Source organism: Lagenorhynchus albirostris, chromosome 9 (assembly GCF_949774975.1).
Source record: "Lagenorhynchus albirostris chromosome 9, mLagAlb1.1, whole genome shotgun sequence".
Lineage (NCBI taxonomy): Eukaryota > Metazoa > Chordata > Mammalia > Artiodactyla > Delphinidae > Lagenorhynchus > Lagenorhynchus albirostris.
This window is the reverse complement of record NC_083103.1, coordinates 26,903,736-26,922,030: the sequence shown is the minus strand read 5'-3', so window position 1 is coordinate 26,922,030 and position 18,295 is coordinate 26,903,736. Positions and strand designations below refer to the sequence as shown.

The following is an 18,295-nucleotide window of genomic DNA, read 5'->3' as shown; positions in this document are numbered from 1 at the left end:
CTAAAATTATAATTAATTGGGATTAAAATATCAATATCAGGTATGTGGGTCCTGTCAGTAGCTGAACATTATATACCAGATTTTGGTAAATAAAGGTTTTTCGAAGTTCCTGGGCTCAATATATTTCTTCTCAAGGAAAGTAAGGGCTTTTTTGATGAGAAAAGCATAGCCACATCCCCCCAATTCTATTTTACTAAGGAAAAGAATACTATACGATTAAATATGAGCCAAATCATCAGACTTCCCCATTTCTCAGCCTCAGAGATCATATTCTCATCTTACAATAGAGTATATGTTTTTAATGCTATTCGGTTTCTGTTTTATATATCAAATCTGCCTGGGAAGGTAATTTTTTCCCCTAATATGAATAGATACTCTGAGTAACTAAAACCTATGCAAAAGTTTATTGCCTAAAACAATATTTTCATTTCTTTAAAAATCCATTTTTTATCATAAAACATTATCAACGCTGTAGGTAGAATCTGAAGTAGGAATAGATGCATCACTTCATTTGCACTTACTAGAAAATCTGCATTCATTTCTATGTTCAAATGATGAGTTAATGCTTGATAATATTCATGGTGAGTCGAGCTAACATAGATGTCAGTGGGTAATCCAGGGGACAGGAGCATATGCAAGAAGAGAATCTCAGTGACTTGAGCATCTCAAACACTCTGTGAAAAAGCTAATTGAGAGGTAAAGACAAATTAACTGCTATGGAGAAGGACAGTCTCCCTGAGAGAGAGAGTGTGCCTGCAGCAGTAAGGTTCAGTGATTGCACTTAGTCTGCATAACTGCTAGGACAGTAATCCAGCTCTGGCCTGTGGACTTTCCCTGCTGACTGCCCACCTGGCAATTCCCTGGGCACCTTCAAGACTGTCAGGACTGCACAGGGAAAGCCTGTCTCATTACAACGGCTCTGCATGGGAGATTATGCCCCGCCCAACCAATTGCTCTTCCCTGATTTTGATACAGACACAGTTTCTCAGTTTTTCTCTTCATTGGGTCTAGGAAGGGAATATTGTATCTTCCTGCAAAGAGAGATTTACACCTGGCTGCAGATGCCTGTCAGGAAATAGGGTGGGGTGAATACACTGGCATTCCCCCACCCCCCAACAGGCCACCAAAAAAATGAAAAAAGAAAGAAAGGAAAAGAAGGCAAGATGGAAAAGAGCACTGGAAAGAAGGGTAGGTGAGATATTTCAGTGCCTACTGCTAACAGCTATCCCATGAGATGTTAGCAGGCATTCATGGGATCTAAGGTTTACTTGCCTTTAAAATGGACAGTCCAACATTTGCCTTGGCGAAATCTACATATGAAAACTGATTATCTCCATCACATTTTGTCCAACATTTAATATATGTTCTTGAAGTCACAACAATAACATTGAATATTCCAGTTTTACTACTCTAGAAACAATTCCTTTGAAAATGAAGTTTTAAGTTGGTATGTTTTACTACTTGTACTTAGAGCATATCCTAAATTTGTTGTCCCACTGTTTACCCAAATAATGTAGGTGAAATAACAGAGAAGCTCAGAGATTGTAAATACATATATGGGAAAAGTGGTTAAACAGAAAGACAAGGACCAAGGAATGTACAATGGAAATAAGAACATAATATGCATGCAGAACAGTGATGACACCATACCCCCCAAAAAAGTCTCGCCACTTGACCTCAGTTGTCTCTTTAATTTATTTAATTGTTCCATAGACTCCTAAATATTTAAATAAACTTCCTATTAAATTTTATATATGGTTAGAAAACTTTACATATGGATATATATGGTTAGAAAACTTTAAAACTTTTTAAAAATGGTCACAAAATAGAATACAAATCTCAGATGGTTTCATGGTGTCGTTGTGCCTTTGGTAGAGCAAGTTCAAGTCTCCAAAGCACAGGAAAGGCCAGGAAGGTATTACAGATAAAAATTAGCATCTTTTCTGTTATCAACGAAATTAGCCCATTTTCTAAATACAAACAAGCCTGTAAACTAAAATGAAATTGTAGTAAAAAGCTGAGAAGACCTACACATTAGTTTTATTGTCTTCAAAAGGAGGTGTCATATTGTTCAAATTAAATAATCAGCCTTGGGCCAAAAAGGCGTTGCAGGCTTCTCTGCCTCTTCCCACTGTACCAAGCACAGTGCCTTGTAGACATATGTTTAATAATGTATGGGTTTATTGGACTATTCACTTAAATTTTTCTTTATTCTGTCATTGGAAGAATAAAAATTGTTAGATACATACTACCTAGAGGATGAACTAGATGCTGGACAAAGACATTCTTTAAAAGTAAATCTCTGAATTATCCCTTTTTAAAAACTTAAATTTCTATATGCTAGGAGAGAACACTATAACCAAGCAATATAAAAACAGAAATGCTAAAAAAATCTCCAAATCACGGCCCTCTGAATCTTGTTTTTATCCAGGTTACTAAATTCCACCATATTTCCCTTGCTCACAGCCAGAGTGGATTCATGTAAAGTTAGTGGAGATTAAGCCTCAGGACCCTTTACTTGCTCTAGCTCCTGAGAATGCTAAAAGCTGAGAGTGCTGGAAGCTGTAAAGCATCAATAGGTGGGGAGGGGAAGCCAGGTAGTAATCAGAGTATTTCTATGTAAGAATGTCTGATAAGTTACCTTAAAACATCACGGAAGAAAGAATCTGAATCTCCAAGTCTCCATTAATTTGTTGTGATTTATTTTCTCATTCTAAATAAATAGTCACTTTCAGGCCTAATTTTAAAGAGGCTCCTCTCCCCCCAATTTTACAAGATCTAGGTCCCAGAGAAACTGGATCTGCCTCTACTGGCAGCAAATGGAAGATAACCCACAAAGCATCACTGACCAATTGTGCGTGAAAAGCACTACTAATTCCAGTAAAAGGACTTCCCTGTACCCATCTTCTGCTCATTCCCCCGTGCTTTCTCCCACCTACTCACACATCCCACACTCTTGCTCATCAATTGCCTGTCAGATCACCCACCTTCCTACTAGTTTTTCCACCCACCATCCCCTACAGATTTGCTAATAGTCTTTCCTATCAATCCTTTCTTTCCTGCTCTCCCAGGGAAACGCTCACATTTCTGACAGCATCTCCATGGGGATGAAGAGGAAGAGGAGTTGCAGCGAAAGGACAGGACTGGGAAGGCAGAAGTCACTGAGCCATGGCTGTAGCAGATGTTCTCATAAGGCTGAGGGTGATGGCAGTGACAGGGGATATGGGGTAAGAGAAGGTCTGGAATAGTAAGAAATTGCTCCAAAAGCTTGTTACCTGAAGGGCTTCGTAAATTATGCCGCACATTGAGTGTGACCACTAAGGGTAAAAACAATAAGAAATCTCATCAACTTAAAAGGTGCTATGATGTGATGGAAAGAGAATGTACCAGAATACAAAAAAGTGTATGCTGGGGTTGTGACTACATATGAGTGCATATGGAAATGATATGCAAGGGTGAGAATGATTATATAAGGAATAATGTGATTACGGGTGATATAACTTTTTCCTAAAATTATTCTAATTTTGGTATGTTGTGTTTTCAATTTTTTTTTTTTTTAACAAGGAACTTTCCCATGGCAGGATGGACACTGAAATTATTCTCGGTCTTTTGTCTTAATGTGTCTATTTAAACTGGATACTGTATTATGCAAAAATGGAACTGAGGCATTGTGGAACACAGAGCATGTCCTTTTAAGAGGTGATCTTCGGGCTTCCGTGGTGGCGCAGTGGTTGAGAGTCCGCCTGCCGATGCAGGGGACACGGGTTCGTGCCCCGGTCCGGGAAGATCCCACATGCCGCGGAGCGGCTGGGCCCGTGAGCCATGGCCGCTGAGCCTGTGCGTCCGGAGCCTGTGCTCCGCAAAGGGAGAGGCCACAACAGTGAGGGGCCCGTGTACCGCAATAAAAAAAAAAAAAAGAGGTGATCTTCTAATATTAAGACCTAACCAAAAGCTGCTATTTTAAAATTATCAATGAGGGACTTCCCTGGCGGTCCAGTGGTAAGGAATCCACCTTCCAATGCAGGGGACACGGGTACGATCCCTGGTTAGGGAACTAAGATCCCACATGCCTCAGGGCAACTAAGCCCGCGTGCCACAACTACTGAGTTCGCGTGCCTCAACAAGACAGCCCGTGCACCACAGCTACAGAGCCAGTGCACCCTGGAGCCCGTGGGCCACAACTAGAGAGGGAAAACCCACATGCCACAACTAGATAGAAGCCCACACACCGCAACAAAGAACCCGCATGCCGCAAAGAAAGATCCTGCATGCCTCAACGAAGATCCCGTGTGCAGCAACTAAGACCCGATGCAGCCAAATAAATAAATAAATAAAAGGGAAGAGAATTTTTAAAAAATAGATAAAATTATCAATGAAAGATATGATGAGGATGATAAGCTCAGTGAAAAAGTGAATGCGACCACACATAACATGAAAAAGCACCCCAGGGGACTTTTGGATCACACCCTGCCTACAGCCCCTAGTTGAACACCTAGAAGCTCTAGAAGATGATGATGACTACAATATATTATGTTTGGCTCTTGAAGCTGAGTCCTGGGCTCACATATGTATTCAACAGTGATACAAATCATCAAATAGAGAAAAGTAGAAAGATAATCATTCCAATTCACTGTTTTATCAAAATGAATAGAAAAGGGGAAAAATAGGTTTTATTGGAGCCATGCCTTTCAGTTATAAATGGAAAATGGATTGATTGATATATCATCTAACACTCTGCATAGCACATGCTACAAGGTGGGATAAAGTTGCTCATAACTACAAAAGTCACGGCCCTTGCCCACAGTGACTCAGAGGTAACTGGGCTAGAGACAGTGCTCCAAAAAAGGGCAGTTCATTCACACTCCATGGAAACAGAGTTTGGCCAGGCTACTGATATGAACTGATTCTGGAATTAACAGAGGATGGTATGCTGCTGTGACCTATGCTCAATATCTCTCCAGTTGGAATTAGCAAGTTCTCCTCACCTAGAGAGTATGGAAAAACTCCTCAATTCTAAGAGACCTGCAATTCTGAATACTTAGGGTATACTTTGCTAATCCAGTTTTGTCTCTACTACCTAGCTATTTCAGATGTAAGAACTCGTTTAGAAAACTACAGATCTCTATATCTTTTCCAGCAGTCCAAACATCTACTCCCAAAAATATGGGAGTTGGAGGGAAAGAAGAAAATGCATTACCATGAATAATACACAATAATTTATTTACAATGTTCCATTTAATTTTATATGAAAAACATGTCAGTCACTTTGGGCATCCAAGACCAACTTGCCTTTCTAGACTAATTACTGGAAAGTCCTCTGTGCCCTATGTTGTACACGACCCTGCCTTTGCCCACTCAGTGGCTATAGGTAGTTGAACTAATGTCAGGGACCTAGGTAAGGCTGGACTGACCCAAACAGATTCTCTCTTTAAATGGTTTGAACTAGGAGACACAAAGACTCTCGTCAGATGATGATGGCCATTTAAACCTAACAGTTAGGGAGAGCTAGGGGCCATAATTTTCCTCCATGTATGTACAAAGGAGTAAAAAGAGAAAGCCAGCTTGTAGAAAGAAATGAGAAATGAAAAAGCTCAGAAACATGAGGAGCAGAGAGACTATGGGGCTTCAGGAGAAAGAGATATGGAAAAGAAGTGACTTTCTTGTGAGAATCGGCTGTACTTCCTGGTTTTCATTTCTGTGAGATTCCTTTATGTTTTCAACAAACCCTCTTTTTATTTGAAATGCTTTGAGAGGGTTTGTGTTGCAGGTCACCAGAGAGTTTTGATGTAAACATGGGATTTATATCATAGAGCAGATGGGGAAAGAGGAAGCTCAAAAGAGGGGAGAAATAAAATGAAAGTTCCCTTGACCCCAAGCCTGGCCAAGTGCGGACAGGGAAAGGCAAATGTGGGGCTCTGAAATGAAAGAAGTATGGTTTGCAGGAATCTTTGGTTTTGCTTTTGTTTGGCTTTTTTTCCTTTTTATTTTTTTATTGAATTATAGTTAACATACAACATTAGTTTCAGGTGTACAACATGGTGATTTGACATTTATATACATTATGAATTGATCACCATGATAAGTCTAGTGACCATCTGTCATCATACAAAGTGACTGCAAGGTAATTGAGTATATTCCCTTGCTATACATTACATCCCTGTAGCTTATTTATTTTATAACTGGAAGTTTGTACCTCTTAATCCCTTTCACCTATTCCGCCCAACCCCCCCCAACTCCCTCCCCTTTGGTAACCACCAGTTTGTTCTCTGTATTTATGAGTCTGTTTCTGTTTTGTTTGTTTGTTTTGTTTTATAGATTCCACATGTAAGTGGAATATAGTATTTGTCTTTTACTATTTGTCATATAGTATTTATCTTTCTCTGTCTGACTTATTTCATTTAGCAAAATACCCTGTAGGTCCATCCACATTGTTGCAAATGGCAAGATTGCATTCTTTTTATGGCTAACATTCCATTGTGTATATATATATCCATTTGCCTATCAATGGATACCTAGGCTGCTTCCATATCTTGGCTAAATAATGCTGCAATGAACATAGGGGTGCATATATCTTTTCAAATAACTGTTTTCGTTTTCTTCAGATAAATGCCCAGAAGTGGAAGTGCTGAATTGTATGGTAGTTCTATTTTTAATTTTTTGAGGAACCTCCATACTGTTTTCCATAATGGCTGCACCAATTTACATTCCCAGCAACAGTGTTCGAGGGTTCCCTTTTCTCCACATCCTCACCAACACTTGTTTTTTGTTATATTTTTGATAATAGCCATTATGACAAGTGTGAGGTGATATCTCATTGTAGTTTTGATTTGCATTTCCCTGATGGCTAGCGATGCTAAGCATCTTTTCATGTATCTGTTGACTATCTTCCTTGGAAGAATACCTATTCAGGTCCTCTGTCCATTTTTTAATTGAATTGTTTGGGGGTTTTTTGATGTGTGATTTCTTTATATATTTTGGATATTAACTCCTTCTTAGACATATCATTTGCAAGCATCTTCTCCCATTCAGTATGTTTTTTCATTTTGTTGATGGTTTCCTTCGATGTGCAAAAGCTTTTTTGTTTGGGATAGCCCCATTTGTTTATTTTTGCTTTTGTTGCCCTTGTCTGAAGATCTCCAAAAAAATATACTGCTAAGACTAATGCCAAGGCAGCATACAAGAAGCATACTTCTTCTAGGAGTTTTATGGTTTCAGGTCTTACATTTAGGTGCAAAATGGCAGACTGGATCTGTAACCAAGTCAGAAATCTGAAAAAGAACAATGCTACTGGACTACAGGAACACTTGACCTTGATGTCTTGAACATCACTTCCTAAGCCTTTAGCTGAATAGCATAGACTATGAGAAATATATTATCGTGTTTACCTTGGAATTACACTTCCCCAAAGGTCAATTTTTACATGGTAACATTCTCATTAAAATGTAAACAAGGAATGCCATTAAAGAAATAAGTTATAGACAGAAAATATAATGTTTATAATGTTATTTGCAGAATAAGACTGAATATTAAGGGGAACTGTAGAGATAAAGGCTGATCAAAATACAATTACTTCGAATGTTATCACATTCAAATATGAACATAATCAAAAGGAAATGAATTGTAGTTATGGTTCTTTAGATGGAAAAGAGCCATACTTTGAGTAATTCAATTTTACTAATTATAGTCTCTTGAAACATGAGATATGAGATTATAGAACAATCTTAATTTGACAGACTTAAACAAAAGTATTTAAACTCCCTAAGCTTTCAGTACCTAAACCACTTTAGCTGAGTATGAATTTTTTTTTTCTCTTCCAATGATGCAATAGCAAAGGGTAGTTTAGGACATTTAGCCATCTTGTCCTAACAAATAACCAATTCACCTCTTTTTCCCAGTATATTCTTACGTATTGATTTTACCAAGTGAACCCAGACATCTGTCACACTTATCCAATACAGATCCTTTTCCTTGGAAATGTAGTTATAACATCAATCAGTCACCTGGCCTTTCACCTCTAATTCCTATTGCCACTGTCTGTCAATTATTAAAGCTTGTCCGTTTCTCCAAATAAGTTATTTTTAAAAACTGAAATACACAGTGACTCCTGTGAAAAATATGAAAAGCATGTAAATGTTCATGATTAATTTCTTCATTAAAATTACTTTTCTGGGTTGAAAACTAAAGTTTATAAACCCATATTTCAAAGACTTCTAGATATTTTCTTTTAGAACATATTCCCTGAATGGTAGTATTAGCACTTGTAATCCCAACTCCAGTTTGAGGAAGACAACACAAAAAGAAATCCAAGCTGAGTGGCATTATTACAAGGGTCTTCAAATGGAGCAGAGTGGTTTGTCTCTGGCTGAACCCATCGAGAGTCACAGAATGACACCCACCTTGAGCTGCAGGCCTCCTGGGATAAGAGTGTTTGCTGGAAGGCTTTTAATGTGTTCGTAGACATAAGAGGAGAATTGCTCCTGCTCAGCCTGTAACTGGGGGCCAAGTTTAGAGAGATGACCTCTGTTGCTTTTGATAGCTGTCTGCAATTCATCAATCAGCCTGTTCACCTGGAGGGGTTAAATTACAAGAGTTGTTAGCAAGAAGTAATTGTTGATGTCACACCTATTATTAGATTTTTGAGTACTTAGTTTGATGTGGGGAAGATGACTTCAATATAAGAATTTGAGTATAGATCTATGTTCAAGTAAAGCGAATAGGCGATATATACATTCCTTCATCAACAAATTTTATTTATGGGAAAATTTCTAACTTTGTACTTCAGTAATATGGAATAGGTACCCATTTACAATTGCTGAATAAAAATTGTCTCTAGATACAAAAAGAACCATATACACTGACAAGTTTGCCAAGGACTTTTAAACTGCTTAACAGAATAAGACCTCTCTAAGACTTTAAGTAATCCAATATATGCGCCAATGACAATATTTAATTCTATTACATGTACCTTCCTTTTAAGAATATTTTATTTTACCATCTGTATGTTACCTTTAAAATTTGTAATATGTATATTAAATTCATTAACATTTTGTGGCCTTTTAAATGAATCAGTCTGTTCTCTTCCTTCCAAATACTTTAAAATATAATTTTCCAAATTTCATAAATACAATTTTTCAAAATATCCATACCTCAAAGACAATGCTCTATTCTAGACAATATTTTGAATATATACAAATTTCTGAATAATGCATAGAATTTTTCCAGAAACAGCAAAGGCTTAGAAACATGTACCTTTTATATTTAAATTTATGGATTTCTAATCAGAATATTTAAGAGACATATGAACTTGACTTACAGGCTATTAGTAAGACATACTGAAGACTCAAAAATAGTAAGTTAATATTTTAACCCTTATAGTTTACAAATTAAAAATCATTACAATTCTTTGACCCTTCACTGTGTTATATAAACTTATATTCTCTCTAATAGACTGGATTCTTACATAAACACTGGTCAATATATGGTAGTGACTAAAAGAGATGAAAAGCAGGAATTCTCTTTATCCATGATCTTTAAAGTGATCAAATTAGACCCATCTAGAATTATGAATGACTGTGAACAGGGCATGGATTTTTGAAATCTTGGGTTAAAATGCTGGCTCTTTCATTTACTGACTGAGAGGCTTTGAACAGGTAATAAAAATACCTCATTCATAAATGAAGAATAATACTGACCTTACCATGTTAAGAATTAAATTAGATTAAAGAATGGACAGCACAATGGCTAACCTATAATGTCGCATGTACATGGTGTATTATGACAGTGTTTTCATTTTTAAATAGAGTAGTTTTCTGCAAATCAAGTTTTAATTGTTTTTCTTGGCCTGTCTTTCCTATTCCTACCACTATTTCACATGAAGAAGATAAAAATTTGAAACTAATTGCTACATAGATTCTCAGCCTCACTTCAGTGTCCACAGATAAAATGCAAACTCCTTCTCCAAGAGTCTCCCATGTAATGACAGCTCATTGTCTTTCTATCTCTCTCAGCTGAAACTATGGTATTTGCCCCTACCAACTCTGATGTTAAATCTATGATTTCTATCCCTTCCACAGAGGATTTCGGGGAAGTCAATGAAAGTAAGTTTGTACTATTATACATATGACTTGAATATTTACTTTTCTACTTTACCTAGTTAATTTGAAATATATATATAATATTAGGTGTATATATATATATATATATATATATTACTTCAACTATATTTAGCTTTTCCCAAGAACTTTAGAAGCATTATATGCATATAAAGCTAATTTAAATGATTCCTACTTTTCTTTGGTGTCCCATATCTTTCTTATTTGTCCCTATGTGATCAATCATATACTTTCTTTTAAACAATGCTTTTTTCTAAACAAAGAACTGGCAAACTTCTTCTCTATAAGAGCCAGATAATATTTTCAGTTTTGTGAGTTATAATGTCTCCATCAAAACCATTCGACCCTGCAGTTGTACTTTGTAAGCAGCTGCAGACAATATGTAAACAAATGGACAAGGCTGTGTTCCGATAAAACTTTATTTAGAAAAACAAGCAAACGGCTAGATTTGGCCCCAGGGCTTCAGTTTATCAACCGTTCTTCTAAACACAGATATTTCCTCTCCTTCCTTTCTTTTCTTATAAGTAATACTCTGGCCAAGCCTTCATCTCCTCATCCCCTCCTGCTACTGGTATTACCAATACACCTACTGAGTGGCCTCCCTGTCCCTAGTCTCTCCCCCTGTAATCCATCCTGTCATCTCCACTTAATTAATCTACCTCCAATAGTATAATGAACCTTCAAGTAGCTCCCCCACCCACTGCATTCCTCATCTTGCTATTCAAGATTCAAGACCTTTTCTTACTTTCTAGAACAAATTTCTATGCTTTCCACAGTACAGTTAACCCTATAAGAAAGTCATAAAGCTTAAAATATGGCAATGATGGATGATTCAATATTAGTCAATGTTTTTCATCCTTATCTTTACATACTACCTTTTAGCAGTATTATCCTCAAAGATGATGGATAATAGTATATTCTACATACCAAAGCTAGAGACCAAAGCAGACCAAGTAACTTGCTCTTATAGGTATGTGACAAAATTAAAATCTAATATCCAAAGGCCTGAAATAGAAAGAGTCTACTTCTGGAAAGCACCGATCCTCTCTGAACCTATACCCAGCATCATTTGATTCAAGAAGATATAATTTTAGGTAGTCTTTAAAATATACTAAGTATCATGCAATGTATTTTGTTAGTCAATAATACTGCTCTCTTTAATTTTATGTACTGTACCTAGTGCTACAGCAAGCCACCAAAAAAAAAAAAGGGACGAATTTCAGGCTTTGATTTGAGAGCATCTTTATACGACTTGTTTTACTGTCACAATCCATAGCCTTTCACTGATAGGGAATTTCATGTGACATCAGAAATCAACCATACAATTGATGATGTCATTTGCATTCTAAAGGGCTATTGGTTAAAACCTTAAAAGTTTCATTTCCCATAAATTCTTCGTTGCTTCAAAAAATTTCTCTATCATTTTTGCCATTTTCCTTGGCCCCATGATTATCTGTTAATGTATGTGAAGCATAATTATAGCAATCATGGCCTGTATTTTTAATAACTTAAAACTATCAAATAAGATGCCCTAGTAAAGATTAACTTATATCTTAAACATAGGAGAAAATATATCAAGAATCCTGCCACTGACATTTTGATAAAGTTTCCAAGCAATTTTCCTCAAACTTTGTTACTTTAAAAATTCATAAGGAGATAACCAACAAGGTCCTACTGTATAGCACAGGGAACTCTACTCAATATCTTGTAATAACCTTTAGGGGAAAAGAATATGAAAAAGAATATATATATATGTATATGTATATGACTGAATCACTTTGTTGTACACCTGAAATTAACACAACATTGTAAATCAACTATACTTCAATTTTAAAAAAATGCTTTTTAAAATTGGAAAAAAAAATTCATAAGGTCTTTTATTCTCAAAGTGCTCCATTTTATGTGTTACCCTGAAAGATAATGCTATGCATGAAATAACTCATATACCAAAATCAGATAGGTAAAACAATACTCCTGAATTATATTACATGATACGATTTTTTTTTTCAAATCACAGATGTTGCTAAAAGGGGGGAAATGTTCTTTAAAATTCTTCATCATGAATCTTTTTTTCCTGCAAATCCTTTTTTTTTTTCCTCTCTACAAAGGCAATGTGAATGGGGGCAAAAGAAGACAAAACTTGACCTTTTGTGATCCCAGCATTAATGGGTCTGTTCATAATTCAATCTATGTGTGTGTGGGAGCATCCATGTGGAAACATAGAGGCCTGAGAGACATAAAGCCTTTCCCTTTAAACATTATCTGACCCTATCAGTCCCATTCACAAAAGAAGGCTTACGTATGCATATGTTGAAAAAATGCACCATCTCATTGTGCAGCCGAAAGCCTACACATTCTACTCTTCATTCTCTGTAGAAATGCAGCACGGAAGTGACACTTGTACAGAATTTGGGAGAGTGACAAATGAGCAGAAGGTAGCAAAAAAAAAAAGAGTATTCTGGTGAGGAAAAAAACCAAACTTCTGAAAGAATGCAAATGCACACCTGTCTATAAACATATACATAGGCTTTTTTGCATAAGATGTAGGGCATTTTGGTCATTCATGCAACCCTTGAATTTAGTTGAATTCTCAAGATGATTTAGAGTAAACAAAATATTGTTCTGTTTATAACCATTCTAAAATGTATACCTATCAAAGTTGTACACTCTGAACCATACATTGTGAATACTGTACTTTATCTATTATGAATGACTCTTTGAAGAGCTCCTGGTTTTTCTAGTGATGAGTTCAGCTGTTGGCCTGAATGCTATGTGGCCTGGAGTCCATATATGTTAGTGAGGAGACTCCAGAGCACTTTATACTGAATTGTCACTTGAAATCAGCACAAAGGGTGGCAGCCTCCATGCTAGGAACATCATCTTGGCATGCAGCATATGGGATAGTCTCGAAGCCGGGTCAGTGCTTAAACTTAAGACCAAGACACTTTCTAATTTACAGCATAGTTAAGAAGAACCAGAAAGGGGACAGGGAGATAAAAATGGGTGTGTTAAACTCCCTAAAGTCTCTTACTTGGTTCAGGCCCAAGGGTACAATGTTTTTCAGGTTAAGAAGTGAACATAATCAGACTTGACAAACGAAGGCTAGAAAAGACATAGGAATCTGTGAGCAAAATTAAGTATCTTTTAATCTTAAAATTAAGGATGAGCTGCAGTGTAACCACAGGAAAACTGAAGTACCATCTCGTATTCCAATCACTTCCACTACTCCCAACTTTCTAATAGATTTCCAGACCCCTTCTGAGACGGAAGTTATTTTGGAAGATCTATATTGTTTCCAGCCAGGGGTCACTTATGTGCTGCCTTTAGGCCTATTTGAGTCCAACATCCCCATCAACTCATGGGGGAAGGGGTGATTGAAAATAGAGACATTTAAAAACATCTTTATAACTCATATGGCAAGAGGGGTTTGATGATGGCAATAAGGATGATGTCAAGTATACTTCTGGAGGAAGCAGTAAGAATGCACTTCACAGACCTCTGGCTACAGGAGCATAATTGACCAAGGGTCCAAGCTATTATGCTCTTACACCCATCACCAGGTTGGCACCAATGTCCAAGGATACTAAAGCAGGTCCAACCCAGGGAGTCACAAGACTCCTCTGATGGACAACTTTGACTCAAGGATACGTCAGCAGCTTTGCCAAACCCTCCTTAGACTGCACAACAGTCTAGGATACTTCCACCCAGTCTTCCCTTCCTCTCTCCTTCACTCATGTTCAAGCCTGCATTTCAGTCTGACAGGTCTCCCAGCCTTACCTAGAGCTCTCCCCATTTTCTCTCATGGCATTTCTTCTATTAAAATCCATACACATTAAAAAAAATTCCATCCTGGTGTCAACTTTTCAGAGAATCTGGAATAACACACTTTTAAACTGACAAAAAAATTACACACAGATTTCTAGTAGACCATTCCTAAAAAGCTTGATACAGTTCAACATATACCATCACATCGAAGTAGTCTCGTGATGCATACATTATTATTATTCCCAGTTTTCATGTGGAAAAATTACATGAAATAAAATAAGATTTTAAGATAAAAATACAGACAGCAGATACCTAAATCTAAATCTCAGATTTCACGATGTTTACTTAAGGTTTTGAAATATGTCTAGAAATATAGTATTTTGTAAAAAAAACTGTGGGCAAAATTAAATGTTGGCGTAATCTCCCCATCCCCATATTTTTCATTTCTTTTTACCATCATGATTTCACATCTCTGTATATGAATTAGGCACTAAACTTGATGTCACTGACTTACACATCAAAATTAATAAATCACTTTCAAATTAATGATATAAAAATTATTCTCATAGTGTATGGAATATATTTAGAGGTTCTTACACACATGCATTCACACCCACACACACAATCAATATTCCCTTCACTGTGTGATTTTTGAAGCAAACAAAAGGCATTTGGAGTCAGCTGATCAAGCAAATATGTGACCAAATAAGGCCCTTTGCAGGAGAAAAAGTGATGTGTATAGGTACTAAAGAAACATTAAGATGATAATAAAGGAGTACCAAATAAGCATTAATACTGTTGGATTTTCCAGAAAAAATAATTTTCATTTCCAGCTTTGGTAAGAAGGTGGCATTAAAAATGATATTTTTAGCATAATGATCATTTTCCTGGGCCACTTCAAGTTTCCAGTTCCATTGAAATTATAGTTTTGCATAAAATATCAACAAGCAAAATAATTACAATATTTAAAATGCAGAAAATAGTTCATCTATTCATTCTTTTAGATTATTTCTATTTGTTCTCTAATAATAATTTGTTATTATAGATACAATTTTAATTATACTAATTCAACTAGAGATTTTTATTTGCATTTCCTAAAGTTGACGATATCAAGATATATGATAGATTCATTTTAAACTTACTGTGAAAATGTAATAAACTGTGATAAACAACATTTTTCAATTGGATACAGGACAATATTTTTTAAATCTAGAACCAACAACCTAGTTTTTAACTTGTTAATATTAAGTGGAATGAGTCAGAACTATAATTTAAAAGTATTCAATTGCTCTTTGTTATATCTTAGAAAAATTCAAGTTGAATTTTTCTTATGAAATATTTCCTACTGAGATTACCAATCAATGTTTATAATATAATCTTTGATACTGCACATATATAAGCCCCAAATATTAAGGTAGTCTCTAACTTAAAGAATTGAATTCACTCAGGAAAATCTGATGCATTATACTTGTTCATCTATTGTAAAATACATAGTTAGCAAAGGAGATGCAATTACCATGATAAGAAAATATTAAAACCCTAAAGCTTGGATAGATTTCCTTGCCAAAATGTCAAAAGAGAATTATATGAAAGTTTAATTTTTAATATTCATGCTATCTTATTCTTTGAAGTTGCTTATAGATTTTATTTACTGACAGTAGTACATGGAAATTAGCAAATTCATGATCTTTCCTCAGAAAGATTAAATGCTTTTGCATTCCAGGAAACTACATGAAAATCATTTTTCCCTTTTGTCTAACACCAATTTTGTATTATTATTTCATTTATGGAATATGCTGTCAACTTCACAGCATGAGCTTTGGAGAGAAGAAGCCTTGCGTTAATAGTTCTTCTTTACAATATTGCCTGCAGAATCTTATGATTAGTTCACTTAGGCTTGACATTTATAAACTACAGTTTTTCCTTGATAAGAGATAACATTGCTAGCATTTCTAAAATTCAGAAAGATAATTCTATTCCTAGAAAGTCAGAAAATAAAAATAAGATTTTATTATTTGTTCAAAGTTCAATAAAATTTTAATGTTTTTCCTATGTTAGCATAGTCCATAATTTCTAGATTCCAGTTGCATGTAATAATTTCCTAATTTAGGAAATTTATGAGGAAGTATTCATAAGTAGTTTTCAGAAAATTATAATATGATTTATTCTTTCAAGCATATAACTATTTTTCAAGCTGCCTATATCAATACAATGATTTCCAGTTTTGACCAGTTTTTTTCATTATGTTTTATCAGATAACCAAAGTTGGTTCACTACCAAATCAAAGTAAAATCTGCCTTAATTTTAAAATTAGTATTTATTGTAGTTTTACAATACAATTTAAAAAGTAAGTTCCTTACTTCTTCTTGTGCCTTATGGTGTTCCTTTGCTGTCATTGAAAGAATGACTTTTTCGGTAATTTTCCCTTTCTGTTCATCCACAGCCAGGTTCAACTAGAGAAATAAATAAATAAGTAAATGACATGAAAATAGGCACCTATTGACACCTAATAGCAATGTTTATTCAAACAACTAATTTAGCATAATCATGGAAGGTGATTTCAAATTAATTTGGCCCATACGTATGTGAAAATGAATTCCATTGAGATTAAATAAGTCGAAATGTTTTTATATTTAAAACATTTAACACTATTTTTCACTTCCACTTTTATTGTTTTTAAGCTTACTAAAATATGATTTGGGAAGGGGTCCTAAATTGCAGACATTTGACACTGAGGAGTACCTTTTAAAAGCATTTTGTCAAAATTAACGTAGCAAAATTTTTTAAAATTAGGCTGATATTCCTATTCAAATCTTTCATTGTCAGTAGGGAATAAATTGGCTGCTGTTATGTCAGGATAAGAATTCAAGGAAATAAACCAAAAGCAAATGTCAATTCACTGTCGAATGGTTCAAAATGATTCACAATATTTAACAACAAAGAATAAGTTTTACCTTAAATACCTGAATGGTTACTTCCAACCTGCTCCATGAACAGAGCCAGATAGAGGTCTTCTACTACTGCTGTAAACCCATGTTATAAAAAGGTGAATGTGGCTCATTCTATATTTCTTTATAAACAATCCCCACCAAAACAAAATGCTATTTTCAAAAAAAGGAAAAAGCTAAACTCACACAGTAATATTCACTCCGCAGATTGGTATTAACAGGAAGAAAGAAAATAACAGCCTGATACAGAACCTTCTGAATTGGAATATTTAACAATTCTTAAGCAATGGACGTGCCATGTAGTATCCCCTTATTGAAGATTAAGAATGAATAAGGACCATGTTTTTTGTTTTGTTTCTTTTGTTAATGCTGTTGTTATTTTAAATAGGCTTTCTCAATTGTATGCCTGGCAAATCATGTTTGAGTTAACATGAAATCTCTAATCTATACCCTGCCTGAAGACCCACTCCTATACTTGGGATAGAATGGGAGTGGGGGTCAACAATATAACCTCCTCAATCTACCTATTCTTATATACTATAAGAATAGTATCAAACCTGTGAAGTCTTCATCTGCTCATATGTGACACAGCTCAGTTTATCAGAAATCCTGTTTTGGGAGAGGAGAAAAGTCTAAGGAATCCTTAGGTGATCCTAATGATCAACTTAGATAAGGAGTTGACAAACATTTCTATAAGAACCAGATAGTAAATATTTAGGCTTGGGGAAAAGGGGGACAGACAAGTCTCTTTTGCAATTACTCAACTCTGCCCCCATAGCATGAAATAGAAAATACATAAACAAATGAGCGTGGCTATGTTCCAACAGAACTTAAAAAACAAAAAAGAGGCAGACTGAATTTGGACAGCAGGAAATGTTTGCAAATGTTTGCCTGTCCTAGACAGAGAACCACTGAAAACAAGTTTTTTTTTAAAAAAACAAACAAACAAACAAACATGTGATATACATGATGACTACAGGTATAATGCTATATGGTATATTTGAAAGTTTGTTAAGACAGCAGATCCTAAGAGTTCACCAAAAAAAAACCATTTTTTTAAACCATATGAAATGGTGGATGTTAACTAAGCTTACTGTGGTAATCATTTCACAATATATAAAAGTAAAGTCAAAAAATAATTTAAAAATTAAAAAAAAAAGTCAAGTCTGCTATTCACCTTAAACTTACACAGGGCCATATGTTAATTATATCTCAATAAAAACTGGGAAAAATCATCATGTGAAGCTATTCTTAGAATCAATCTCCCCAAGAAATATTTTTTCCTGTGCTAAAGTAATACAGAAAATGTAATATTATAAAATGTCAAATATCAAACTCAACTTCCACACAAGGAAGCCTATGTGTAAACTGTGGCACAACGTACTTGTGTCAAGTCTCTATGATTATTTCTTTATCAGGGGAGTCTCATTTATCAGGGAGGATATGTGAAGGAGAGTGACTGGGGAATAT

At 35.4% G+C, this 18,295-nt stretch overlaps 1 protein-coding gene across 1 annotated transcript in view; it reads right to left on the bottom strand.

Annotated features, from left to right (window-relative positions):
* Positions 1-18,295, bottom strand: part of DCDC1 (doublecortin domain containing 1) — a 457,088-nt gene that overhangs the window by 209,582 nt on the left and 229,211 nt on the right. Inside the window, exons 10-11 of the mRNA XM_060160830.1 lie at positions 16,238-16,330; positions 8,397-8,567 (exon numbers count right to left, since the gene is read on the bottom strand). Coding sequence (XP_060016813.1) covers positions 8,397-8,567; positions 16,238-16,330 — 264 coding nt within the window. The remainder of the gene's footprint in view (positions 1-8,396; positions 8,568-16,237; positions 16,331-18,295) is intronic.